Source organism: Pongo abelii, chromosome 20 (assembly GCF_028885655.2).
Source record: "Pongo abelii isolate AG06213 chromosome 20, NHGRI_mPonAbe1-v2.0_pri, whole genome shotgun sequence".
NCBI lineage: Eukaryota > Metazoa > Chordata > Mammalia > Primates > Hominidae > Pongo > Pongo abelii.
Genome location: NC_072005.2, coordinates 18,633,766 through 18,659,331, shown reverse-complemented (window position 1 = coordinate 18,659,331; position 25,566 = coordinate 18,633,766). Strand labels below are relative to the sequence as shown.

Sequence of the window (25,566 nt, the reverse complement as noted above, 5' to 3'; positions counted from 1 at the left end):
CTTGAGTGCCCAGCTTCAGTCCCACCCCCTCTGCCCATGGTCATCACCCCAACTCCCAGGGAGAGCCCAGAACCTGGAGCCTCGCTCTGCCCCCAGTTCTCAAAGGTGGGGCTAGATGGGGGCGGGGGTGGAACAAGACCACAGGGTGGAGGGTGTGGTGGCAGAAGGCCAAAGAGGGAATCTGAGACAAACTACCAAAAACCAAAACCAGCTTCCATTTATTGATGGGCCCCCACCCCCTGACGTCCTGGGGAGAGGGGCCCCACAAAGAGCCTTTCTCTCTGGGACAAAATACAAATGGCAGGAAGGGTCCATACAGAAAAGAACGTCTCTGAGGTCCTTGCGTTTTTAATAAAATGTAAGAGTCTTTTCGTGTGGGGCCTCCCAGCTGGGCAAGCCTTGATTGGCCAGGAGTCCAGGTGCCCGAGGTGTGACCTCAGCCCCTCGCCCTGAGCAGGGGCGCTGGGCAGAAGCCTAGGCCCGCAGAGAGGCCCGGGGCTGCCGCCCCATCACACGCTCATGGTCATCCCTGGCGAGTACTGCGGAGAGAGGAGGGGGCAGCGCGCAGAGGCCGAGTTCAGCTCTGGAAGATGCTGGGACCCGCCCCCAGGGACAATGGGGGACAGGGCAGGGCTGGGTCCTGGGCAGACATGGGGTGGGGACAGGAGGGAACGGGGGAGGGACGATGCATGGGAAGGCCGCCCTGGGGCGCGGGTCCCGGGGTGGGAGCGGATGGGATCGGGACGGTGAACTAGGAGCGGGAGGTGGGGGGGGGGGGGAGAGATTGAGGAGAGGGGAAGGATGCCGCGGCCGCCCCCCCACCTGGCCCGCCGCGGTCACGGTCTTGCTCTGGCCCCCCGGCCGCCCCGCCGGGGCCTGCCCGCCAGGCCCCTCCGGCCCGACGCCGCCGCGGGGGGGGAGTCGACGCAGTCGCTTACGCTTTCGCTCGGGAACGGGTGCAGGAAGGTCCCGGCGGCCGCCATCTCGCCGTCGTCCCGCGGGGTGCCCGGGGCGTTGCTCAGGCCGGCCACGGCGCCGGGGGAGCTCTGGAGGCGGCCGCGGTCAGCGCGCAACTCTCTGCCCCGCCCCCTCCCCGCCGCTTCCCCGGATCCCACCCCCGGCAGGAGCGCGGCCTCCTTACCTTCGGCAACCCGTCCATGTCGCCCGAGCCTACAGACACGGACAGACACGGGCACCGGCTCAGACGTGCTGGCGCCAGGCCCCTCAGCCTCCAGGGGCCGACGACCCTCGCGAGCTTCCCCCGCCTCCGCGCCCCCACCCCGCACAGCCCGGGACTGAGGCCAGGTGGAGGGTTGGGCCTGGCGGGGAGGGGCGGTCAGTGCATCCTCTGGTTTGGTCGCTGGATCCCCCTCCAGCTCGGAGCAGCCCCTGTCACTGAGCGGCCCCCGGGGGGCTCAGGACGCCACTAGGCGCCTCCACCCGGCAGGCGGGCTGTCGGCGGGGGGAGGCAGCCAGGGAGCGCACGGCCGGGAAGGCAACGTGGGCGGGAGCAGGGACGCCCACTCACCCAGGGATCCGTTCACGTGGTGAGGCTCCATCGCGCTCATGGCGGCCATGGGGCCCTCCGGGCCAGGGCCAAGCGGGAACTGCGGGCATGGGGACAGCGTGGGACTCGGGCCACCCATTCCCCAACTAGGGTCACCGCCTCGAGAAGCACCCCCGAAAGCCCCCACTCACATTAGCCCTGCTGGCGCCCGGCCCGATGGGGTTCATGATAGTGTACATGTTTTCGCTGGAGTTGGTGGAATCTGGGGGAGACCAGAAGGGTGCCAGGTGTGACGGGGTTTCCCCCAAGCATAACCACCCTAGCACACCCCGCCTCTGCCTAGGCCATACCTCCAGGGCTAGGCATGATGGGTGTTCCAGGGGGCCCACCTCCTCCTGGGGGTCCCTGCACACAGGAGACAGGAACCGTGAGAAATGGCCCCTCATCTGCCATCCCACAGCCCCTGCCCAGGGGTGACCCAGCTTTGCTCAGACTTACCGTGTAGCTGCCAGGGGATGAGGAGGAGTAGGGGATCTGGGGACAGGGGCAGCTGTGAGCCGTCAGCCAGGCGGCTCACCCAGTGCCCCTCCCACCCCACCCCAGGCCTGCCCACCCAGCCACAGGCTCACCGAGTTTCCACTGGGGCTGGCCCACGGGCCACGAACTCCTGGGCCCCTGGAACAGACCGTGGACGACAGACTCTGGGGCTAGTCCATGTGGATCACAGCCCTCACCACACACCCCCCAACACCCTGCTCCACTGTATCCCCAGACAGACCACAGAGCAGTAGATGTTGCTGGAAAAGTGGCCACCATGAGCTGCCAGGTTCCAATTCCAACCCATCACTGGCCCCAGGGGACTAATTGCTACTTCAAGTCTCAGTTTCCCCTCAAAAGTGGCCATGAAATAAACAATATCCAAGGCTGTCCTGAGGATTCAGGACCCTGCCCCAGCTGACCCAGCCATGAAGCTGGTGGTGGCCTTCGAACTGCACACTCCTAGGGTCCCTAAGGGTCTTACATGTTCATGGCAGGCAGGCCTGGGCCGGCAAGGGAGTTGGGTGGGGGTCGCATGCCGCCTCCATAGCTCTGCGGAGGCAAAGGGGCTGTGAGGGGCAGACCAGGGACAGCCCGAAGTCCCCACCCACCAGGGCTCCACTCTTACCTGGGGCCCCACGCTGGCCATGCCTCGAGGAGGCGTCACCCTCTGCATTGGGCCGCCCATGCTCGGATGCCCTGGGGTGGGGCAGAAGGAAGGGGACTTGGACCTGGACCATTCCCCAGTGTGGACAGTGGGGAGGCAGCAAGGTCGGGGCTCTGAGAGCTGGAATTCTGATTGATGGCGGGATAGGGGCTGGAGCTTCCCTACTCACCCTGGGCTCGTGGGGAGGGCTCCATGGTGCCAGGGAGGAGGGGCTGGGAGCCAGGGAGGCCTGCGGGAGGCTGCGGAGGGGGTGCGGCGGCACTGAGTGTGGGGTGCTCCCTCCCCGGCCCAGCTCCTGCCCGCCCTCCCCTCATCCCTTTCTCACCTGACTTGGCATCCGCAGGGTGGGCCGGGGGCCCCCTGGGAAGCGCGGTGACATGAAGGGCTGGAAGAGGTGGGCGGGGATCAGCACCGCCCCCAACCCTCTGGTCCCCAAAGCTACCCCATTCCTGCTATGCTGGGGCCCCCCCGACCTGGGGAGCCCCCTCCTCCAGAACTAGCCAGCAAAGTCCGGCCAGCTGGTGCCAGCCAGGACATCATGGCTTGAGGGTGGGAGGGGGCAGCGCTGCGGGAGGGGATGTGTGTGTGTGTGAGGGGCAGGCACCACAGCTCCTTACCTGACCGTGAGGCCCCATCATGGGGGCGTTGGGGTTGTGGGGGGACTGCTGGGAGCCGGGGGGGCCCTAGGAGGACAGAACCAGGTGGGTTGGGGGGAGTGAGGCCCTACTGGGTTTGGCTGAGGAGGGGAGGGGCTCCATGGAGGCAGAGGGGTGGGCCAGCCTATGGGACAGGGACCTTGTGGGAAGGCTTGAGGGCAGGACTCAGGCACCAGTGGTCACCAGGACCACTGTGGCCACTGCATCCCTAAGCACCCTGTGCGCACACATGTGCAGGCCAAGGGCACAGACACCCACCCTCCACTGCACTCGGGCCCTCCCTCGCTGGCCCCTGAAAGGCCCACCTGGGCACACCTGCGGCACAGAGGACCCTCCCACCCAACTCCAGCCTGCCGGCCTCATGACCTCTGCCCATGTGGGACCCCCCCACTCTCAAACGCATGTTCAGCCAGAGTTGGGGGCCAGTGGACTCCAGCCGGGGCCGTACCTGGAAGAAGCCAGCCGCCATGGGGCCTGCGGCCATTGCATCACCTGGGGCCATACTCCCCATAACAGGGCTGGGGGCGGCTGCAGCACTCTGTAGGGGTGCGGGAAACCCAGAGGGCCAGGTCAGGACACTTGGACACTTCCTACCTGGGGTGTGCCCCCTCCTCTCTGCAGGTGGCTGGCCCCATGGGACAGCGAGCTGGCATTGGTCAGTGAGCACACTGGGGTTGTCGGCCTGAAGATCTGTGGGTCTGAGGACCCTGTAGGACCCAGGACCCAGTGTCGCCCTCATTTCTCACAGACTTGCTCCCCACTCCAGACCCATCCCAACTGGCCCTGCATCGTCCTGGCTGGCAGGGCAGCTCAGCTGGGTCCCCAACTCTACTCAGGACCCCCCAAATAAACATACACACAAATATACCCGCAGTTTCAAGAGCCTCCCTGAAGGCTCCACCTTAGAGCAGGTGTAGACCCCTGCCCCACCCCACCCTGCCCTTCGTCCAGGAGGGAGGGGGGAAAAGCAGGATTCTGGGGTGGGGTCCCCATCCCCCAGCCTCTCTCAGATGGAGAAGGGGACAAGACAGGGTGCTGGAGAGGGGGCTTCCTGTATCTGCCAGAAATTGTGGTGGCAGCCCAGACCTGGCCGGGGACCAAGTTCTAGACCTGTCTGCTATGGGGCCTACAGGGTCTGGCAGGAGGAAAGTGGGAAGGGGGATGTGAGGTGGGGATGTGAGGCCCCGTCTGAGGGCAGAAGGACACCTCTGGGGACAGGGAGGGGAGAACTTCTCTCCTGGCCCCTGTCTGTATGGTCCAGGCCAAGCCCCAAACCCCAAAAAGAAGGAGATGGGCTCTCTAGGGTTGGCCCAAGCCAGCACACAGGGACACTCAGGTGTTTGTGGCATGAACTACAGCCACTTGGGCTCAGAGAGGTTGAGCACTCTGCCTACAGTCACACAGCGTTTCCTGCCCTCAGGGACTGCTGCAAGGGGCCCCCTGCCTAGAGGGGGGCTCCTGGAGAAATCCTCCCTCCCCCTGTGGGGCTGCGGGCTGGCCCCTTCCTGCCCCTTCTCTGAGGTTAGCCTCAAGCCTCCCACCAGGGTCCTAAGCTGGGGGAGGGGGTGGAGGCGGGAGCCCCCTAAGCCCACCGTGACGGAGAGCACTCCCAAGGCCCAGAACAAATCCTTCGAAAGCCCTCGTGCCCTAGGGCCCCACTCCTGTGCCACTTTCTCAGTTCCAAACTGCCAGGTCCCCTCTGGGCTCTGGCCCCCACCCCGCCCCCTCCCACAAACACAATGGCCTGGAGCAGCTGCGCTCCCAGGCGGCCCCTCCGGTCCACTCCCGGAGGGTGGGGAAGGGGCACCTTTGAGCCCTGTGTCTGTCCACCCCGCAGGGAGGGCAATCCCCTCTCGGGCCACAGTGGGTGCCTGAGCGTTTCCTGGTCGGGGACGCTCCACCGCACCCCCCCGCCCCCTGCGCCCCGCAGCTTCCCAACTCTAGGCCCTGAGCAGTTAGTTAATCTCGGGCGGCGCGCCCTCCCTGGCGGTTGGCCCGGGCCAGACCCCCTACGTCAATCATCCCTGAAGAGGAGCCGGCCCGGCCCGCGTTGCCATGGCGATGCGCTGGGCGCTCCGGCGTTTCCTGGAGACGCCAAGGTCGGCAGGGAGCCGGGGAGGGGCGGACAGAGCCCCCCCACCCGCTTCGGAGGGCGAGAGAAAAGCGCGAGAGGAAGGGGCCGCCTCCGTGCAGGCTCAGCGGGCAAGCAGCCCCCAGTTAGAGCGAGAGCAACGGAGGCGACGGCCCGGCATGACGAGTCCCCGCGGGGATTCGGTCACCCCAGGGCTTGGGCGGCCTCCGCCCTGGGCCCTGCGGTCTACGCTCTGCGCCGGCGCTGCCATGGTAACCGCCGCGCGCCTAGGAAGCGCGTTCACGCCGACTCGCCAGCTCCGCCCTCCTGGCCCGGCGGGGGGCGCCCAGAGAGGATGCTAAACCCAGACGGCAGGGATGGGGGCAGAGTCGCCCAAGTCCACAGCTCCAGACACCCCCGGGGCCCCAGATCTAGCGGGACTAGGACAAGGGGACCACACACGCGTAGTGGGACACCATGGGGTGAACAGCAGTGACGCCAGGAGGGCTTCAGCGCACCCAGCTCTCATTCAGAGTGCTGGAGGCATCTTCAGAGACATGGGCGCCCCACCCCTTGGGCCGCCTCTGCCTTGCTGGGGCCTGCGCTCCGGCGCACAGGGGGCAGGGGGTGGGCGGGACTGGCGCCCCCCAGACGCCCACCGGCAGAGCTGGCACCTCCCCCTCAGACCCAACAGAGGGGGCCAGGTGGCCCAGCACAGAGGATGAAGGGAAGGGCTGCCATCTGCTGCCCCATGACAACAGGAGGCTGCCATCCCCTGGTGTTAGCCAGGCAGCCTCCACTCCAGGCTGGCCTCTGACCTCTTCCAACCCAGAGGGAAAATGACAGCAGAGAGGGAGTGGGCAGCTCCAGGTACGTGGCAAGGTCAAAAAGTGTCCCAGTGCCTGGCCCATCAGGCACCCCGACCTGGGCTCCCCACTCAGAGGAGCAGCAGTGACTCCCAATGCACACACGGCAGAGGAGGGGGAAGGCAGTGAGCTTCCCCCATCTCCACGCAGGCTCACATGAGAGGCGGGGAAATGGCACCCCCCAGTGCCCTGATGGGGGTGGGAGGGCTGTGGGGACCCTCAGAAGCGTGGTGCAGTGGAAAGAGCTTTCCCTTACTCTGTGAGTGACCCTGGACCAAGTGGAAGGTGGAGGGACCCCCAGAAGTGGCCAAGAGCTTGAGTGGCAGCTGCAGCTCTACCTGTCAACCCCAAACTGACACCATCCCCAGCCCTCCTCTGGCTGTGCAGGCCCCCACCCCACCTCCCCAGCCAGAGGCCCAGCAGACCTCCCGCCCTGGAGCCCCTGAATCCCTGGGGCCAGGACTCACGTAGTCCTGGAAGGCCTTGGCCTCGCCGGAGTGCTCGCAGGCCTCTCTTCGGTCAGGTGCCGCGCAGTACAGGTCCCAGAAGACGCTGTGGGCCGAAGGGGAAGGTGGTTGCTCCACGTGCCCCCCTCAATCCCCTTCCACAGCCCACCCATAGCAGCCCAGCACGTACCACCACCAGGAGTGCAGGAACCCGGGGGGCTCCCCCAGCGTGATGTTCTTCTCCCATCGGATCTGCAGGGAAAGGAAGGTGGTGAGGGGGTGGCCCTACCTGACCCTGCCCCACCACCCAGCAGGGTGCCCAGAGAACATCTGGGCAGGGAGGGAGTGGAAAGGGAAGGGTAACAGGGTGGGCAGAGGGTCCCAGGATGTGTGGCAGGTCCCGGCTGGGCATGCGGACCAGATGCCTGGATGCTAGCCCAGGGCCTGGACCCCGCAGAGCCCTCAGTTCCCAGGGCCATCAGAGGGGCAACGCGGGCCTGCCCCCTGGATCCCCAGTGGAAATGGAGGACCCCCAGGGTGTGGGTGAGGAGGGAGGGCCAGGCTGGAAGTGGCGGCTTACCTCAGACAGGAAGGTCTGGGCTGACTTCTGGGCACCGATGTGCAGCAGGTACTCATAGACGTACAGCGCCAACCTGTGGGGGCGAGGCGGCCCAGGGGGCTCAGGCTCTCCAAGGCAAGGGCCCACCCTAAAGCCCTTCCATCTCTCAGGAGGGCGGGTGGAAAGGTGGCCTCCCCACCAGCTGCTCAGCAGGGACAACTCATAGTTATCCATCTATGTCCTGCAGGCCCCTCCCAGGCATCCCTGATCCCCAATTCCGGGCCAAATTCAGCTGTGTTCCGCGCTCCCTCTAGGACCAAGTCCTGGCCCTGTCCTGCCAACACTGAGACTCCAGAGAGGCCTCAGCGCTGGGGAGGTCTCCTCCATAGAGGAGTGTCATTCCTGAGTGTGTGCGGGGTGGGGACGAACACTGGGCACCCTGGGCCATGTAGTGTGCTCAGGGCCCACCTCCAAACTCATCCCCAGCCTCCCCGGCCCAGGAAGGAAGGAGGGAAGGGGTCCTCCACCCCACATCCCCCACAGTCCCTGGACCCCATCTCTTCCTTGGGAAAGAGATGCCCATCCACCATGGTGGCCTCAACCCTTTCTGCAGACTGTCCCCAGTCAGGGCAGTGCTGAGCCTGGGGCAGTGTCTGGGGAATGGAGGTGGGGGGCCAGGGGAGGTAAGGCCCGCAGTGCCATGTCTGCAGTGGTGCTGCCCTACCCAAACGCCCACAGGGCTCTGCGCGAGTCCCCAGCCTGCCAGGGACCCCTGGACTCACCCTCTCAACCACTGTGCACCCCAAGAGCTTGGACCTGGGTCACCCTCGCCCAGCCAGGTGGCTCCAGCACAGCCCTCTGCAGGTCACAGGGGGAGGCTGGACTGTCCACCCTGCTCCAGTCCAGCTGCCACACCAGAGAGCAGAGGACAAACCCCCTATCCAAAGGGTCGCCCAGTCCTGTGGCACCAGCCCTTCTGGACCTCCCTGGAACTGAGCCGCTCCCTGCTTAGAGCTCTTTTACTGCCCAGCTAGGGACCCATGAGAGTCTGCTGGGGGTTGGGGGACTCTTAGATTCAAGACAGGGTACCAGAGGGCCAGCCTGAGGCTGAGCCCTAGAGGCGAGAAGCAGGCAGGCCTGGGGGCCCTTCCAGCCGCCTCCAGCTCAGCTGCGCCGCCCTCTCTGGCTGCCGGCCCCATCCTAAAATAACCTTCCTTTGACTCACGCTCTGCTCCCTCCCAGCCAGGCTGCTCCAATCCCAGCACCCACCACCCATCAGGCCCCCCAGGTCCCTTTCAGATTTCCAGCCCTCCTGTTCCTGCCCCGGCCCCTAGAGAACATGGGGACTTCCTGCTCCCACCTGGTCCTCACAGGCACTGCCCTTGCCCCAAATCTCATCCTGCCTCCCCTCCTTCATTCATTCACTTCTTCATTAGTTCCTCCAGCATCCATGAAGTGCCTTTTGTGCAGTGCACACACCCGGCCCCTGTCCTGGAGGCCATGTTCTTGAGGGGAGAGACAGAGACAGGCAATACCTGTCAAGAGAGGTGAGCTCTGTGGCAGCTTGGAAGGCGCTGAGGCTATGGAAAGGCAAGTGGGGTGACGTCAGGGAGGGGAGGCGGTCCAGGGTGGAGGGCGCCAGGCTCACACTGCACCACGTGAGCTGTGAAGGCCACCCCAGGGGCAGGGATGGGGCAGGACACACAGCGCCCAGTGGTCACCCCTGCATCATCACAGCACTCTTGGAGAGAGTGTCCCCAGCCCAGGCCCTGCTAGATCCTGACCTCACACCCCTCCAGTCTCCCACACCTGCTCTTCCTCTACTTTCCTGGCCCTGCGGCCTGCAGGCCCGCCTGTCTAGCTCACTTCTGTGGCACCCTGGCCCATCTAGAGGCTTCTGGGCTTCTCCCTGTGGCTAGTGGCTGACAGGCCTGCGTCCATCAGTGGAAGGGGAGCACACAAGGCCAGGGTGGGCAGGTTCGAGGGGCAGACCGACTAGCCTGGGGAGCCCAGTGCCAACCCACCTGCCAGGTGTGGAAGAGAGTTCCCACCCCACCCACTTAGGGGTCAGAGCAGGGGGTATGAAAGGCCAGAGTGGGGTAAGACAGAGTTGCAGGAACGCTGGTGAGCTTCCCCGGGAGGGCGGGGGCAGCGGGAGGTCCTGCCGAGGCTGCATTCTGGGTACCCCACACCCAGGGCATGGCTGTCCAAAAGGCCCAGGGGGACTCCTGAAGGAGGGGGCTGCGAAGGGTTCCACCTGCCTTCCTTGTCTCCTGTTCCTCGACTGTCCCCATAAGTGCCTAACCCAGGAGGTGGCCCCCCAGAGCCCAGCCTGCCCTCTCCGCCCCGTCCTGCTGTCCTCCTGCCTCCAGCCCCTGCCCCCGGCTACCAGCTCTGTCTTCTCCTCTGCTCTCCCCGTGCGGCTGCCCGTCCTGTTTTGATGACGCCTTCAAGTAGGGGCTGTCCAGAGGGTGCTATGGCCTGACCTTTCCCAAACTTGGGATTCCCTGTCCACCTGACATCTAGAGGCCCAGCCTTGACACCCTGAGCCCCCACCCCTTCCCCATTCTCCCCTCTCCCCTCTCCCTGCTCAGAGACTGTCAGCTTGGCCTTTACACACACATCCTGTCCAAGGAGCCTCTGGTGGCCTGCGCACAGGCGTGCACCTGTGTGAGATCCACCCAGCTGTCCCCAGACACCACTGCATTTAAAAACACACTGAAGGAAATCTCCCTCCTGATTCGGGCACCTCTCCCCACCTCCACTGCACACCTGGGCCAGGCCACCCACCGTCTCCCACCTGGATTACGACAGAGTCCCCTCCAGGTGCTGCTCCCCCCACCCCCACATGGGGGTGCCCTCCACCCCCATGTTCCTTGTTCAAACCCTCCTGTGCCGCTCCCCGCCCCGACCCACACACTGGCTGCCCTGTCACCCCAGGGCTCTGCGCACTGTTTCCCTGCCTGGGGCACTTCCACCCAGAGACTCCACTGTCACCTATCGGGGCTTCACTGTCACCTATCGGGGCTTCACTGTCACATGGAAGCCTCCACCCTGCTCCGTCTCCTCCATCTGAGAGTCTCTGTCTTGGGCCCCCGATGGAATGTGGCTTGATGTGGGGTGGGGACTTGGAGTCTGCTCACTGCAACGCCCTTAGAATGGAGCTGGGCATCCTGGGCCACAGTCACCCCAGTGAATGAACAAATTGGCCCGGGGACCCCCTCCTGGGATGCCGGGAGGATTAGGCGAGCCACGGGGTAAGCACTGATGAAGGTCAGCAGCTATTCTGTCCACACTGAGGATTTGGGAGTTTATCCTGGGAGCGATGGGAGGCCAGAGGAAGTTTTCGGTTTTGCTGATTTCCCTTCCATGTTGGTCCTTTTATTTTAAACAGGATTCAGTCTCCAGGGAAGAACTGTGGGTTGTTATTGTTTTGGGTGAAAAGTTTTGAAGCCTGGCTGTTCGGCCAGGGAGTTTTGGGACCTACAAGGTCCTCCCCTCCCAGAGTACTGCTCCGGGGGCCAGGTCTGGGGGCGCCACCGGTTGGGGCCCTGAGCTCAGTTATAGGGAAGGGCTCTGGATGCAAATCACCCGTGCCCCCTGCCCCCCACCGGCCACCTGCCCTGGGCCAGCACAACCTCTCAGGGCCTGTCACCTATGAGGGCTCCCTGTGCCATACAGGCAGGTGGCCAGAAAGGAAAATGGGGAAGCACCCGGAAGAGCAGCAGGCAGCTCTCCCTGCAGAAGGAACACAAGACTCAGAGGACATGGGGCGCCTGGACCTGGAGCGAGCATGAGGCTGCGCAGGGAAGCGGAGCCAGGATGGGGTACTAGTGCCTGGTGGCCTGAAATGTACCACAGCTACCACCGTAATGACGCGAGTTACCATAATTACCCAGAATGGCTGCAACGGATGTTCCCTGCTCAGCGCCCTCCTAGACACAGACGCTGCTGGGGCAGGAGACACCTGCCACTCACGGCTTTGTGTCACTGTGCCATCCGTCACCAGGTCTCAGCTGCTGTCCCCAAAGGGACCCTCCAACCCTCGCTGTCCTCCCTCCCCTCTGCCAACCCTAAAGGCCAGGCCCCTGGCAGCTTCTTGGCAAAGTGGCGGCCTCTCCTTACTACCTTCCACACCTGCCCCTCATAGCCATTTCCAGCCAGGGGCCAAAATGACCACGTCCAATTGTGAATCCCATCCCTGGCTTACCTGCCAGGCTGATGAACAAGCCACCGGCATCCATGTGCTGGCTCAAAATCAAGCCCGGGAGAAACCCACGAGCTGCCAGGCAACACCAACCATGGCTGTGATTCATGGACCTCTTCTCAACCTGCCTGGCAACACTTGAGTGCTGAAGAATATACACACGCTCCTCTTCTTGCGAGTGGCCCACTCAGACCCCAGCCTCCCTCAGCCCACTCTGCTGCCCCCGCACTCCGCAGTCACTGCCATCTGCTGCGAGCCCCCGAGGGCAGCACCCACCAGGTGCTCGGTCCCTTTCTGGAGCCAGCTGGCTGAGACCTAGCGTGAGCGGGGGAGGCCTGTAGGCTCCAAGGGCAGCCAGGAGGGGCTCAGGATTGGGGCCAGAGAGAGAAGGAAGGATAGGCAGCGTCTCATTTTTAGGAGGCATGAGGCTCATTGCAGGAAGAAAAGTGCAGTGCTGGGGAGTCGAGGTTTGGAGCAGTGTAACCTCTTCACCCCATTTCACAGAGAAGGAAACCGAGGCCCAGAGGCAGGAAGTGGCTTGCCGGAGGCAGATACTTCCTGAGAGCCGAGTGGCTGCCCCGGGAGGTGCTCTGCCTACGGTGTCCACATTTCACACGAGGAAACTGAGGCCTGGGGCTGCCTCTGAGAGCTCATCTGTGCCAGAGAAGCTGAGTTCTCGTCAGGTGGCTTCCTCTCCAGGGCCCCGGTGTCCCTTTCGTTGAAATGGGTGGATGCGGCCATCTGGCGTTTTCCAGGCTTGCTTTCAGAGAGGAACCTCACCTCCAAACCAACACTTACACGAGACCCTCTCCGTGAAGTGGAAGCATGCAGGCTGGCTCTGGCCAAAGATGGGCCCTGCAGCCTCCCCACTGGCAGCTGAGGGACTTCGGAGAGCCTTGAGTCCCGAGGCCAGTGTCCCCAAAGCACCTCTACTGGGCAGGTTGGGGAGTGGGAGGACAGTATGGGAAGGGGGCCAGGAATGCAGCTAACCCCCTCACCCTACCACCCCCGGCTCAAACCTATGAAATCTCTTTCTTCTTACTTGGGTCCAGGCTGCCATCAGCTCTCTTTCACTGTTTTTCTTTTTTTGTTCTTTTTGAGATGGAGTCTCGCCCTGTCACCCAAGCTGGAGGGCAGTGGCGCGATCTCAGCTCACTGCAACCTCTACCTCCTAGGTTCAAGCGATCCTTTCACCTCAGTCTCCAGAGTAGCTGGGATTACAGGCACCCGCCACCACGCCCGGCTACTTTTTGTATTTTTAGTAAAGACAGGGTTTCATCATGTTGGCCAGGCTGGTCTCGAACTCCTGACCTCAAATGATCCACCCACCTTGGCCTCCCAAAGTGCTAGGATGATTATAGGCGTGAGCCACCACTCCCAGCCTCCCCAACTCTCTTTCAGACAACTGTGTCCACATCCCCAGGGACTCCCAGCCTCTGTTCCTGACCCCTATAAGCCCCACTCCACCTGGGAGCCAGAGCGCGCTTCTGCACACACAACCAACTGTGGCCCATCTGGCACTCTTGCAGGCTGCCTCTTCCTCCACCTGGGCCCAGCCCCAGCTCCTTTTCCTAGTCCCATCTCAGGGCCTTTCCACTTGCTGTGCCCTCCACCTGACATCCTCTCACCCTTCACTATCTATCATCCACTTTGCTTTCTTCTGGTAACTGGATACCTGCCTCCCTGCTGGGGTGGGGGCTTCTTCAGGGCCACCGACCCTGCCATCCCGACCAGAGCCTGCCTTCCCGACTGCCACACCCTGGGACACCCAGGGCAGATATGCTGAATCAGTGAACGGTCCCGATTCCCACTGGGTGGGTGGTTGCCTCCAGAGCCAGCAGCTGGCTGGAGACACACAGGAGACAGACCAGGGGTCCAGGGGTGACCATGGCAGACACCTCCTGCTTCCAACCTGAGCAGGAGCCAGAGGCCAGTTTCAAAAAGTCTTTGGGCTTAAGGGTGCTTGGAAATGGAGCTCATCTTCCTCACTGCACACAGGCAAAGGAGGCCTGACAGTGCAGTCATTTGCCTACCACCTTCCGGCCAGAAGAGCCTCTTCTCCAAAATGACCCAGAGGCTGGGCAGAGGGGACAGTCATCTTTGTGGAGGGGTGGGGCATCCCAAGTCAGCCTAGGCAGAAGAGGCAGGATGGGGGACACTCAGCCAACGTCCAGGGCTCCTCTCCAGCACCCAGACATTCAAGTCCTCACTACTGGCCTGGCCCTCAAGGCAGGTCCTCATGGGACCCCTCCCTGCTGACCCAGCCTTCTCTCTGCTTTGGTGGCCAGTTCCACACCCCGGGCCTCTCCAGGTAGCTCAACTTCAAGGATCCTGCAAGTCCCCCATCAGCTATGACAAGACTCCCCTCCTCCTGGGCACTTTTTTTTTTTTTTTTTTTTTTTTGAGATGGAATCTGGCTCTGTCGCCAGGCTGGAGTGCAGTGGCGTCATCTCGGCTCACTGCAACCTCTGCGCCACGGGTTCAAGCGATTCTCCTGCCTCAGCCTGCCGAGTAGTTGGGACTACAGGCGCCCACGCCCACCTAATTTTTGTATTTTTAGTAGAGACGGGGTTTCACCATGTTGGCCAGGATTGTCTCAATCTCTTAGCCTCGTGATCCGACCGCCTCGGCCTCCCAAAGTGCTGGGATTACAGGCGTGAGCCACCGCGCCCGGCCTCTGGGCACTTTTAACAACACTGCAAACTGCCCCGTGCCCTTCCTGCGGGACGGTCACTGCTCCAAGCACCTTTCAAATGCTTTCCACCCGGAGAGCACACTCGGCTGACTCCCCACCCCGAGAGACCTCAGCCCCACCACGACCCTTCCTCCATCCGCACGGTGGAACCTGCCCCTACCAGCTTCACAGCGCCTGGTACCCACGGCCTGGAGCCACGCCCAGAACAAGAAGGGCCCTCAGTATGCACTCTTCGGTGGTATCGAGAGGGGCTCCGTCGTCCCCACCCGCCCCCGGACTGTGAACCGTGCGGCTTCCCCAGGGGCCCCACACAGCTGCTGGAGCCAGGGCAGACAGGTGGCCGCGCGCCCCTCCAGCCGCTCTCCAGCTCTTCCCCAGGCGCCTGGGGTCCCCGAGCCGACACTCTTGTTCGTCCCGGAAAACTTCGCTGACCTCGATCCCCGTGCGTCCGCAGCCTCGCGCACCCACGTCTCGGGGAGGCCTCGCGACCCCCGAGTCCCGCTCGGGGATCTCACGCGCCCCCTCAAATCTCGCGCCCTCGGGTTTCGCGCGCCCCCGCCAATCTCGCGACCCCTGGAGCCGCTCGAGTCTCGCCCGTCCACTCCCGTCTAGCGCCCCTCGGGTCGCCCACCACCCCTCAACTCCGGCGACCCCTCGGGGTCTCGCGCGCCCCCCGCCAATCTCGTGCCCCTCGGGGGTCGCGCGCCCCCGCCAATCTCGCGACCCCTCGAGCGCGCTCAGGCTCCGCGCTCCCCGCCGCCCGCGCCCACGTGCCCCGCGCGGTGCCCGCCCGCGCCGGAGCCCACGGAAGAGCGCGGCGCCGAGCCCCGCCCCCGGCCCCGGCCCCGCACTCACTTCTCGCGGGCCTGGCTGTCGGAGGGCACGGCCGAACCCTTGCCCCCCTTGGCGTACATGCTGCTCCGCGCCGCCGCCGCCGGGGCCCACACCTGTCAGGCGGCGCCGCGGGCCGCGCTCGCCGTCGCCATAGCTACCCCGCGCCCCGGGCCTCACCGCCCCGAGCCCCAGGCGGGCACGGCAGGCATCGTCCGCGCGGGGGAGCTCCAGACGGCCGCGGCGGCGGCGGCAGCGGCGGCTCCAGCTCTGGCCCCGGCCGCAGGGTGGCTTTTTTTCCTCCCTTTCCTCCGCGCGGGCTGTTCCGGGAAACGCGCGCTCCCCTCCTCCCGCCGCGCGCGCCCCCGCCCGCTGCCTCTGCGCCGCCCGCGGGCGCCGCTCTTAAAGGGGCGATGGCGGGCGCGCCGGTGGGTCCCGCCGCCGGGACCGCGGGCGGAGCGCGCACGCGCAGTGCCCGCCGCGGGGGGTGGGGGCGCAGCTACACACTCGCGTGTCGGGATCCCGGACGGCCACCCAGGGACGCACAGCTGATCGCGGCTGCACACGCGCGCGTGCACACACACGTTCACCCACCTCAAATGGAGCCGGCCACCCACATTGTTGTACACCCAGCCACACACATTCGCAGCGACACTCAACATAGCGCTCTACACAGCAAAAGTGTACCCCGATGCTGGAACGACTGCGGATAGCCCCATAAAGCCTCAGGCAGTGACATTGGGTGTCTCACCCCGCAGAGCTACCCACACTCAGCACGGGTGGGAACCACCGCACACACAGCCCGCCCAGCGACACACATACACTGCCACACACCCAGCTCACAGTGGCCGTCTTGGAACAACTAAACACAGGCCACCGCACACAGGCACCCAGCCTCACGCAGACGCGCGCTTATGCAAGGCCATGCCACAGCTTCCAACAGCCGTGGACAGAGCCCACGGAGTTAACTCACAGTCACCCTGGGGCGCACTATCACGGCCTCCTGAGAACCACACCCTACCCAGCTCCACAGTCACAGGGCCTGCGGACACTCAGCCTCCCGCCCGAAGTCACACAACACAGACACAACCCAGGCACACAGACACAAAGCTCCTATAGTATCCAGGCTGTGGGAGCCACCTGGCACCACCCCAAAGTAACACCCGGTGTGACAATACTAGGTGCTGGGTGACTGCTGTTTGGGCTTCTCAGCCTCGGTGCTGTAGCTGTAAATGGGGCGCATCCCACCTTTGTCTGCAGGAGTCAGGGTGCAGGCAGTGGGTGCCCTTTTCCCCTTCTTAGGGCCCTTCATCCCCCCACCAGGGGTGTTCAGAGAGGGTGGGGGCGGATACTGTGGCAGGGACCCCCGCAGGGCAAGGGTGCCCGGGTACCAGTGGGTCGTGTGTGGACGGGCAGGGTAGGGGAAGGCGGTGCGGTTGACTCTAGGTCTAGATGTTTCTGTGTTTGCCATGGCTATTCCTCTTTTTTCCTATGCAAGCCCGCGTGTGTGTGTGCAAACACGCGGCTCCTGTGTGAGTGCACGTGTGCATCCTTGTGCGTGGGGGGCTGGCAAACACCCAATAAATGATCGCTGTCTCGGCGACTGTCCCTGGCTGCGCGGTGGCAGTTGTGGGTCCGAGTCGGGCCGAATCGCTCAGTGAGGTTCTGTGCACAAGTGTGTGCCGAATGTGCACGTGTGTGCCTCTGCGCGTGGGTGGGCCGCCAGCTCCCTGGGACCTGTGTGTGGCTCTGTGCTCGCGTTTCGTGTGTGTGTGTGTGTGTTTGTGTGTGAATGTCTGGATGTCTCTCGCTGCCAGCTGACCCCCCAGATGCCTCCCCGATAGAGACCGCCCCCCAGTACGTGAGAATCCCCCGCCCCCACCCCAAGCCTTCTGGCCGGCGGGAAGTCGGGAGCCGCCGGGGCTCCAGACCCGCGGAGAGGAAGGGAAGGGCAGGACCGGCCCCAGCCCCGCCTCCTCCCCGAGGGGCCTCGGCGCGGGAGGGGGGACGCCAGCCCTTCCCACTTCCTGTCCAGCCGGCCGCCCCCTCCCCCAGCTTCCTCTCCCGCGGGCCTCCGGGCCCCGGCTCGGCGGGGTAGGAGGGGCCCGCACAATTCCGCAGGGCCTCGGGCTGGCTACGGCCCCGGAGCCTGGGGGACCACGGGGGGCGTGGGCTTCGGCGTCCAGGTCACTCCCATCCTAATGACCGCCCCCACCACTGCCCCCTTCAGCGCCTACTCCTAATGAGGCACAGAGAGGGTGTGGCTCACCCAAAGTCACACAGAGCCTTGGTGACAACCAGGACTCCCGGGCCCGGCAGATGCCCCTCCTGCCACCCCCAATTTAATCTCCCAAAGCTCCGTGGCTCCCCAGGGCCCTGTGTGCCCTGGTTGGGTCCCTCGCCCCCTGTGAGCCACGGTTCCTTGGGTCAATGTGACTCTTCACCCCGTTAAACATGTATTGAACGCCTACTGTGTGCTGGGCTCCGGAGACCCAGCCGGGACACGTTGCTACCTCTTGAAGCTCAGAATCTGATGGGGGAGGCGGACAGTCAAAAGCTGGCAAGTCAGTCGGTTAATTTCAGGGAGTGCCACGTGCGTAAGAGGGAGGGGACCCCTGGTGACAGGACGGGCGACGGCGGGGTCGGTCGGTCTCCCGGGGGAGGGCGGAGGCGGAGGGAGGGAGGGAAGGAGGGAGGGAGGCGGAGGCGCCGGCGGCCCAGAGAGCTGCGAAGGGGGAGGCGCGGAGGGCGGGAGCGAGGAGCGCGGTTCTCATGGCAACCGGGAAGGATCTCCAAACACAGCCTGGGCGCTGGCGGAAAAGTGCAAGGGCAGCGGGCCCTGGGTCCCACGCGGCGTCGGGGAGGCTGAGCTGCGCGCACTCCCAACCAGGGCGCGCGCCTTGCGGGGACAGAACCCGCAGAAAGGGCCCCCTCACCCACGCGAAGGACGGGCAGGGAGGGGAGGAAAAATTATTAATAACGGGGAGGGGAGGGGTGGATTTGAAAGACCTGGAAGTGGAATGTTCAGACTGTAGTCACAGTAAGGGCTAACGCCCTGAGGTGGGCACACGGCGAAGGCGCTGGAGGCAGAGCCAGGAAGCGGCCGTGGCCGGGGCAGGGTGAAGAAGAGGGGGATGATGGCAGGGAAGGCAAAGAGATAGACCACGCCCAGAGGGGAGGGGGTGAGATTTTTTTCTAAGAGCATTATGGAGCCATGGAAGGTTGGTGGAGCCGCGAGGAGAGATTTTAAGAAGCTCCATGGGAGTCACGATTTTAAGAAGCTCCATGGGAGGCCGCACGTGGTGGCAGCGTGTGCCCATAGTCCCAGCACTTCGGAGGCCGAGACGGGATGATGGCTTGAACCCAGCAGGTGAAGGCAGCAGTTAGCTGTGATCGGGCCACTGCACTTCAGCCTGGACGACAGAGCAAGACTTACTAAAAACTAAAAAAACCGGCCGGGCGCGGTGGCTCATGCCTGTAATCCCAGCACTTTGGGAGGCTGAGGCGGGCGAATCACCTCAGGTCAGGAGTTCGAGACCAGCCTAAACAACATGGTGAAACCCCGTTTCTATTCAAAACACAAAAATTAGCTGGGTGTAGTGGCGGGCGTCTGTAATCCCAGCTACTCAGGAGGCTGAGGCAGGAGAATCGCTTGAACCTGGGAGGCGGAGGTTGCAGTGAGCCAAGATTGCACTCCAGCCTGGGCATAGAGTGAGACTCCGTCTCAAAACAACAACAAAAACTAAAAAAACCTAAGAAGCTCCGTGGGGTTGCCAGTGAGATCAAGGTGGCACAGAGCGGGCAGGGAGGTTGCCCCGGGAAGGGGCCCAGGGCAGGTCCTCGGCTGGGTCTCTGCTTCTTGGGGTGGACAGTGGTGAGTCACCCACCATGGATGTCCCCTAAATACGGGTCAGGGCCTGTGCCTGGAGGAGCCCTAAGGAGAATCTGCTTTTAGGGCAGGGGGGTTGCCAGGAGAAGGGGACGACTTTACCCTCACCCTGGATCCACCCTGCACAGTCCCACCCACAAGCCTTTGCGCTAGCGGTTCCTGCCGCCTGGAACGCTTTTTCTCTGGTTTCTGGCCTGGCCTACTGAGGCTCCTCCTTTGGCCAAGGGTTCCTCCTTGGTCCTCCTGGTGGAGGAGGCCAACTCCTCCTCTTCCTCCTCCTCTTCCTTTTCCTCTCCCTCCTCCTCTTCCTCCTCCTCCTCCAAGCCTTCCCTGGGCACTGCCCCCGCAAGACTGTTTCCGCACAGTCCCTAGTTGGACTTGGCAGTATTCGGATGAAATAACGCATCCCGTCCTCAGTTGGCCGCCTCCGCCTTCCTCTGGGTCCTGTCTCCTTGAGGACACAGCAGTGGGGGGCCCACGAGTACTCCCGATTCCTGCAGAGGAGGCCGGGTTGGGTTTTCCTGCTGCTGGTTTTTCTTCTCCATAGGTGGCGGAAACGGCCTCTCTCCCTCCTCCTCATTAAAGTGGGGGGCCCTGGGAGGGGCCAGGACTGGGGCTGGCGCCCCCTGCAACCCCTCCCCAGCCGTGCGTGCGTGGGAGGCGGCCACAGCTGGGAGCCGGGTCTGTGCTAGGAGACCGTTTCCTCTCAGAAGCTGTAATTATGGGTAATTTTCTAAATGCAACACAAGAATTAAAACCCAAACAACACCAGGGTGGGAGCAGCCACAGCAGCTGGTGAACACGAGGGTAGGCCGAGGGTGGGGGGTGGGAGGAGCTGGGCCTTCGACCCAGGAAGGCTGGGGGGTGGCCAGCATGGGCAGAGGGGTGTTCAGACAGCCTCACTCCTTGGACAGCCAGCTAGGGTTTCTGAAATGGGGATTATACCCCAAGACTAGTTGCCTGGAGGCAGAAATTCGCAGATAGAGGCTCTGGGCCTGGGTTTGAACCTAGCTGTGCCCTGGCTCACTGTGTGGCCTTGACGGGGAGACAGCTGAACTTCAGTGACCCCTCCAAGCCACTGGGTCATGCCACCAATCCCACAGGGCTGCGAGGGACTCCGGGTGACAGAAGGGATACAGGAAGGCCTGGCCAAGGAGCCTCTGCCAAACCTGCAACTCCCACCCCCACGTCCGTCCTCCACAAAGCTTAACCAAAGCCGGTACACTTCTGTGCTTCTAGCACCTTCTATGGCTCTCACCAGCCACACATCAAAGCCCCACCCCTCTGCCCTGCACTTGAACTCCAGAGTCATACTAACCCTTGGGAACTGGCTTCCATCATCCGGTAACATCCTCCCTCCAGACCAAAGAAGGAGGCAGCATCCCTAATTTTTCTTTTTAGATATGGGGGTCTCACTCTGTCGCCTAGGCTGGAGTGCAGTGGCACAATCATAGCTCACTGCAGCGTTAACCTCTGGGTTTAAGTGATCCTCCCACCTCAGCTTCTCAAGTAGCTGGGACCAAATGCGTGCACCAACACGCCCAGCCGTCATTTCTTCTCCCCATGTTACAGATAGGGAAACTGAGGCTCGTAAAGGAACCAAGGACGTCATGTGAGCGACCCATAGGCAATACCCCACCCATCAGAGTGCCTCCAGTACCCTGTCTGGTCTGGGAGACTCGAGGTGTCTCTTGGAAATCCCAGGTCTAGGAGGAGGGTCTGTAGCAGCTGCTGGTAGCTCCTGGTGCACGCTGGCTGCAGGCCACTCTGGGCCTAACCACGTGGCTGCACTCCCCACTGCCAGCTTCTGCTTCTCCTCACCTGTAGCTTTCTCTGGCCCAGGGAATGCCGTTTCTTTCTTTTCTTTTTTTTTTTTTTTTTGAGACGGAGTCTCGCACTGTTGCCCAGGCTGGAGTCCAGTGGCACAATCTCGGCTCACTGCAACCTCCGCCTCCCAGGTTCAAGCAATTCTCCTGCCTCAGCTTCCTGAGTAGCTGGGATTACAGGTGCCTGCCACCACACCCGGCTAATTTTTGTATTTTTAGTAGAGACGGGGTTTCACCATGCTGGCCAGGCTGGTCTTGAACTCCCGACTTCAGGCAATCCGCCTGCCTTGGCCTGCCAAAGTGCTGCGATTACAGGTGTGAGCCGCCACCGTGCCTGCCCTGGGAATGCCCTGTCTAAGGACATGCCAGTCTCCCTAAGGTCTCTGACAGGACTGAGCTTCATCTCCTATGACCTCCCCTGCTCCTGGGCACCCCCACAGGGCCCTTCCCCAGCTCCCATGGCCGGATACCCGTGTGCCCCACATTCTCAGTGTGCCATCTTGGGTCTGTTTTCTGGGAAATCAAAATGAGGTTGGGGGTGGATAAACACCCCACAGGGCTGGGTGTGGTGGGTCACGCCTGTAATCCCAGCACTTTGGGAGACCAAGGCGAGTGGATCACCTGAGGTCAGTAGTTTGAGACCATCCTGGACAACACGGTGAAACCCCATTTCTACTAAAATTACAAAAAAATTAGACAGGCGTGGCTGCGCGTGCCTGTATATAATCCTAGCTATTCAGGAGGCTGAGGCAGGAGAATCTCTTGAACCCAGGAGGCGGAGGTTGCCGTGAGCTGAGATTGCGCCATTGCACTCCTGGCCGAGGAGCCTCTGCTGAACCTACAACCTCCCACCCTCACGTTCGTCGTCCCTCCCCCACATCCACAACAAGACCAAAACTCCGTCTCAAAAAAAAAAAAACAACAAAAAAACCCAAACCAAAACACCCCACGCTCCTCGCCCCTGAGTGGGACCCCTCTGAGATGAGCGTCTACACTGTCCCCCAGCTGTCCCAGGCGGGGCTGAGCGCCACTCATCCACATGTGTCATGTCTGTTGGCAGTTGGTGCCCCTGTAGGGCTACTTCCCTTCCTGTCTCATGTCCCATTCCCTACCAGGAGCTTCCTGGGTTCACCTCCCAGGTATCCCTTCACCCCACCTGATCCCACCTGGCCTTGAATCCTCAACTCAGAGCCAGCAACTGGAAGCCCCACTGTGCACCCAGAGCTCTGCTTCAGTGCTCTCGCTGAACCTCAACCAGCTGCCTTCGCAGCCTCCACCTCCCAGGCTTAAGCAGTCCTCCCACCTTGGCCTCCCAACTAGCTAGGACCACAGGTATGCACCACCACTCCTGGCTGTCATTTCTTCTCCCCATGTTACAGATGGGGCAACTGAGGCTCATCACGGCACCAAGGGTGTCGTGTGAGAGACCCATAGGTGGCACTCACCTATGTCTGAGAAAGGTTCAGAGCAGCAAAGCAACTTGCCTGGGGACACACATCAGGGAGTGGAGGCACCAGGTCTGACTTCGAGGTACCCTGACAATGCCCATCCCTCACCTCGTCTCTCTAGAGCTCCAGCCTCTGCCTTCTCCTCCTCCTTTTTTTTTTTTTTTTTTTTGAGATGGAATCTCATTCTGTTGCCCAGGCTGGAGTGCAGTGGTGCGATCTCGACTCACTGCAAACCTCCGCCTCCTGAGTTCAAGCAATTCTCTGCCTCAGCCCCCCGAGTAGCTGGGATTACAGGCGCCTGCCACCATGCCCGGCTAATTTTTGTATTTTTAGTAGAGATGGGGTTTCACCATCTTGGCCAGGCTGGTCTTGACCTCCTGACCTAATGGTCCACCCACCTCGGCCTCCCAAAGTGCTGGGATTACAGGCGTGAGCCACTGTGCCTGGCCCTCCTCCTCCTTTTTTTAGAGACACAGTCTCACTCTGTCACCCAGGCTGGAGTGCAGTGGCACAATCACAGCTCACTGCAGCCTCCAACTCCTGGGCTCAAGTGATCCTCGCAGCTCAGCCTCCCGAGTAGCTGGGACAACATAACGCGCACCACCAAGCCCAGCTAATTTTATTTTTTTGTGTGTGGGGGTGGTCTGACTTTGTTTCCCAGGTTGGTCTTGAACTCCTGGCCTCAAGCGATCCTCTCGCCTCAGCCTCTCAAGTAGCTGGGACTACAGATGTGTGCCACTGTGCCCAGATTCAGTCTCTCTTCTTATTGGTGGAAGAAAGATTTCCTGTGGTACCCTAAGGTCCATCTCTCTCAGGATGGTACAGAGACACGAGTCTTTTCTTCCCTTCTGGGGTCCTTTGGCATAAAAACACCACAGAGTCCACATTTGGTAAGTACCTGATATTGAGCATGTTTTGACATGATTATGTTAAATGCATCCAGGTCATCCCACCCCAGGGCCTTTGCACCGGGTTTTCTCCTGGCCAGGATACCCTTTCTACAGCTGTACACCATGGCCAGCTTCTCTTCGTCCTTCAGGCTTCAGCTCCAGTGACATACCCTCGGAGAGGTCCCCAAACCTCTGTTTGGATTATATTACCTTGTTGGATCTTCCTGGATACTTTTTTTTTTTTCTTTGAGACGAAGTCTCGCTCTGTTGCCCAGGCTGGAGTGCAGTGGCGCAATCTTGATTCACTGCAACCTCCCTCTCCTGGGTTCAAGCAATTCTCCTGCCTCAGCCTCCTGAGTAGCTGGGATTACAGGTGTGTGCCACCACGCCTGGCTACTTTTTGTATTTTTTTAGTAGAGACAAGGTTTCATCATGTTGGCCAGGCTGGTCTCAAACTCCTGACCTCAGGTGATCCGCCCACTTTGGCATCCCAAAGTGTTGAGATTACAGGCGTGAGCCCATGTGCCTGGCCCTTCCTGGATATCTTGTTTGTTAATTTTTGCATATTTATTGCCCCAAGAAGCTTTGGGCTCCATGCGGGCAGGAGGTTTCCATGTTTTGCTTTGTTTTGTAGAGAAGGGGGTCTCACTACGCTACCCAGAGTGGTCTTGAACTCCTGGCCTCAAGTGATCCTCCTGCCTTGGCCTCCGAAAGTGCTGGGATTACAGGCGTGAGCCACCGCGCCTAGCCGAAATTTGTATGTTTTGTTCAGGGCTGTGCCCCTAGTGCTTATAACACTTTCTGGCATACAGTAGGTGCTCAACAAATATTTGTTGCTGAGCAAATGGACTAAAGATTACTAATGTCCCCTCTGTGCTGAACTCCTCTGTGTGGCCTAGGGAGTTGCCTGCCTTCGCCAAGGCAGCCAGCGCCTGCGGTTCCGAGTATAACCACTTGAGGGCAGCAGAGACTCAATGTAGCAACTCCTGAGAGTCCCAGCAGGTCCCGCCCCCAGCATCCCCCTTGAAGCCTCCCTGAGCTAAGACCCCCAAGGGTCCGGCGTGGAATCTAGTCTGCCTCTCTTGACCTTGACCTTGCCCTTGCTCTCAGGTCGGCTTACAAATGTATATTTACATATTTCTGTATTGAATTATTTCATGGCAAGGAGGAGGCAAATACAGAAAACATCACGCAGTCACGCCACACCCCCAAAAATCCTGTCCCCATTTTGAACTCCTCCCTGCACATCTTTTTTTCTTGTTTGTCCATATTTTTTTCTAGAGAGGCCTTCTTTGACTAGCCCGTTTAAAACTGAACCAGGCTGGGCGCGGTGACTCACGCCTGTAATCCCAGTACTTTGGGAGGCAGAGATGGGCGGATCACTTGAGGTCAGGAGTTCAACACCAGCCTGGCCAACATGGTGAAACCTCGTCTCTAGTAAATATACAAAAATTAGGCCAGGCGGGGTGGCTCACGCCTGTAATCCCAGCACTTTGGGAGGCCGGGGCGGGCGGATCATGAGGTCAGGAGATGGAGACCATCCTGGCTAACACAGTGAAACCCCGTCTCTACTAAAAATACAAAAAAAAATTAGCCGGGCGTGGTGGTGGGCACCTGTAGTCCCAGCTACTCTGGAGGCTGAGGCAGGAGAATGGCTTGAACCCGGGAGGCGGAGCTTGCAGTGAGCTGAGATTGCGCCACTGCACTCCAACCTGGGTGACAGAGCGAGACTCCGTCTCAAAAAAACAAAAAACAAAAATTAGCCAGGTGTGGTGTCATGCGCCTGTATTTCAAGCTACTCAGGTGGCTGAGGCAGAAGAATCGCTTGAACCTGAGAGACAGAGATTTCAGTGAGCTGAGATTGAGCCACTGCACTCCAGCCTGGATGACAGAGTGAGACTCAGACTCAAAAAAGAAAAAAAAACAAAAACAAAAACTGAACCAGGCCAGGCACGGTGGCTCATGCCTGTAATCTCAGCATTTGGGAGGCCGAGGAGGGAGGATCACATGAGGCCAGCAATTTGAGGCCAGCCTGGGCAACATAGTGAGACCTCCTGTCTCTACAAAAAATAAAAAATTAGCTGGATGTGGTGGAGCCATGATTGTGCCACTGCACCCCAGCCTGGGCCACAGAGCAAGACTCTGTTTCAAAACAAAAAAAAAACTTTGAACCATCCTACTCTCCCAGACCCCTTGACTCTAATTTTTTGGCCATGGCATTTTTTTTTAAGTGAAATCAAATTTATTAAGAAAGTAAAATAATAAAAGAATGGCTACAGCTGATCGCCATGGCTCACGCCTGTAATCTCAGCACTTTGGGAGGCCGAGGCAAACAGATTGCCTGAGCTGAGGAGTTCGAGACCAGATAGGCAACATGGTGAAGCCGTATCTGTACTAAAATCACAAAAAATTAGCCAGTTGAGGTGGCGCACACCTGTAATCCCAGCTACTCAGAAGGCTGAGGCGAGAGA

The 25,566-nt window shown here is 61.5% G+C and overlaps 1 protein-coding gene across 14 annotated transcripts; it reads right to left on the bottom strand.

Moving 5' to 3' along the window:
* Window positions 1–192: 192 nt before the first annotated feature.
* Window positions 193–17,644, bottom strand: SSBP4 (single stranded DNA binding protein 4). 14 transcript variants are annotated; one of them, XM_063719370.1, is made up of 18 exons: window positions 17,514–17,644; window positions 7,331–7,403; window positions 6,941–7,002; window positions 6,772–6,856; window positions 3,816–3,905; window positions 3,329–3,394; window positions 3,037–3,096; window positions 2,881–2,950; window positions 2,673–2,743; window positions 2,529–2,596; window positions 2,137–2,182; window positions 2,006–2,041; window positions 1,858–1,912; window positions 1,699–1,769; window positions 1,529–1,607; window positions 1,142–1,170; window positions 823–1,046; window positions 193–539 (listed from the first exon to the last, which is right to left on the bottom strand). In XM_063719370.1, the coding sequence occupies exons 5-17, from the start codon at window positions 3,876–3,878 to the stop codon at window positions 837–839; spliced, it is 924 nt and encodes a 307-aa protein (XP_063575440.1). In that variant the 5' UTR covers window positions 3,879–3,905; window positions 6,772–6,856; window positions 6,941–7,002; window positions 7,331–7,403; window positions 17,514–17,644; the 3' UTR covers window positions 193–539; window positions 823–836. The 14 variants fall into 14 exon arrangements, with proteins under 14 accessions (XP_063575440.1, XP_054395906.1, XP_024093969.2 ...); XM_054539931.2 differs by lacking the exon at window positions 17,514–17,644 and adding an exon at window positions 15,067–15,393; XM_024238201.3 differs by lacking the exon at window positions 17,514–17,644 and adding an exon at window positions 15,067–15,391 and having other exon boundaries at window positions 939–1,046.
* Between the last annotated feature and the right edge of the window lie 7,922 nt (window positions 17,645–25,566).

What these genes read in the sequence shown, in the direction of transcription:
- SSBP4 (XM_054539930.2), bottom strand. Translation starts at nt 15,125, where the DNA reads ATGTACGCCAAGGGGGGCAAGGGTTCGGCCGTGCCCTCCGACAGCCAG. An exon ending in TGGCGGCTGGCTTCTTCCAG is followed by an intron (nt 3,097 to 3,815) that starts GTACGGCCCCGG and finishes CACCTCTTCCAG; the next exon opens with CCCTTCATGTCACCGCGCTT. An exon ending in CCACGTGAACGGATCCCTGG is followed by an intron (nt 1,171 to 1,528) that starts GTGAGTGGGCGT and finishes CCGTGTCTGTAG; the next exon opens with GCTCGGGCGACATGGACGGG.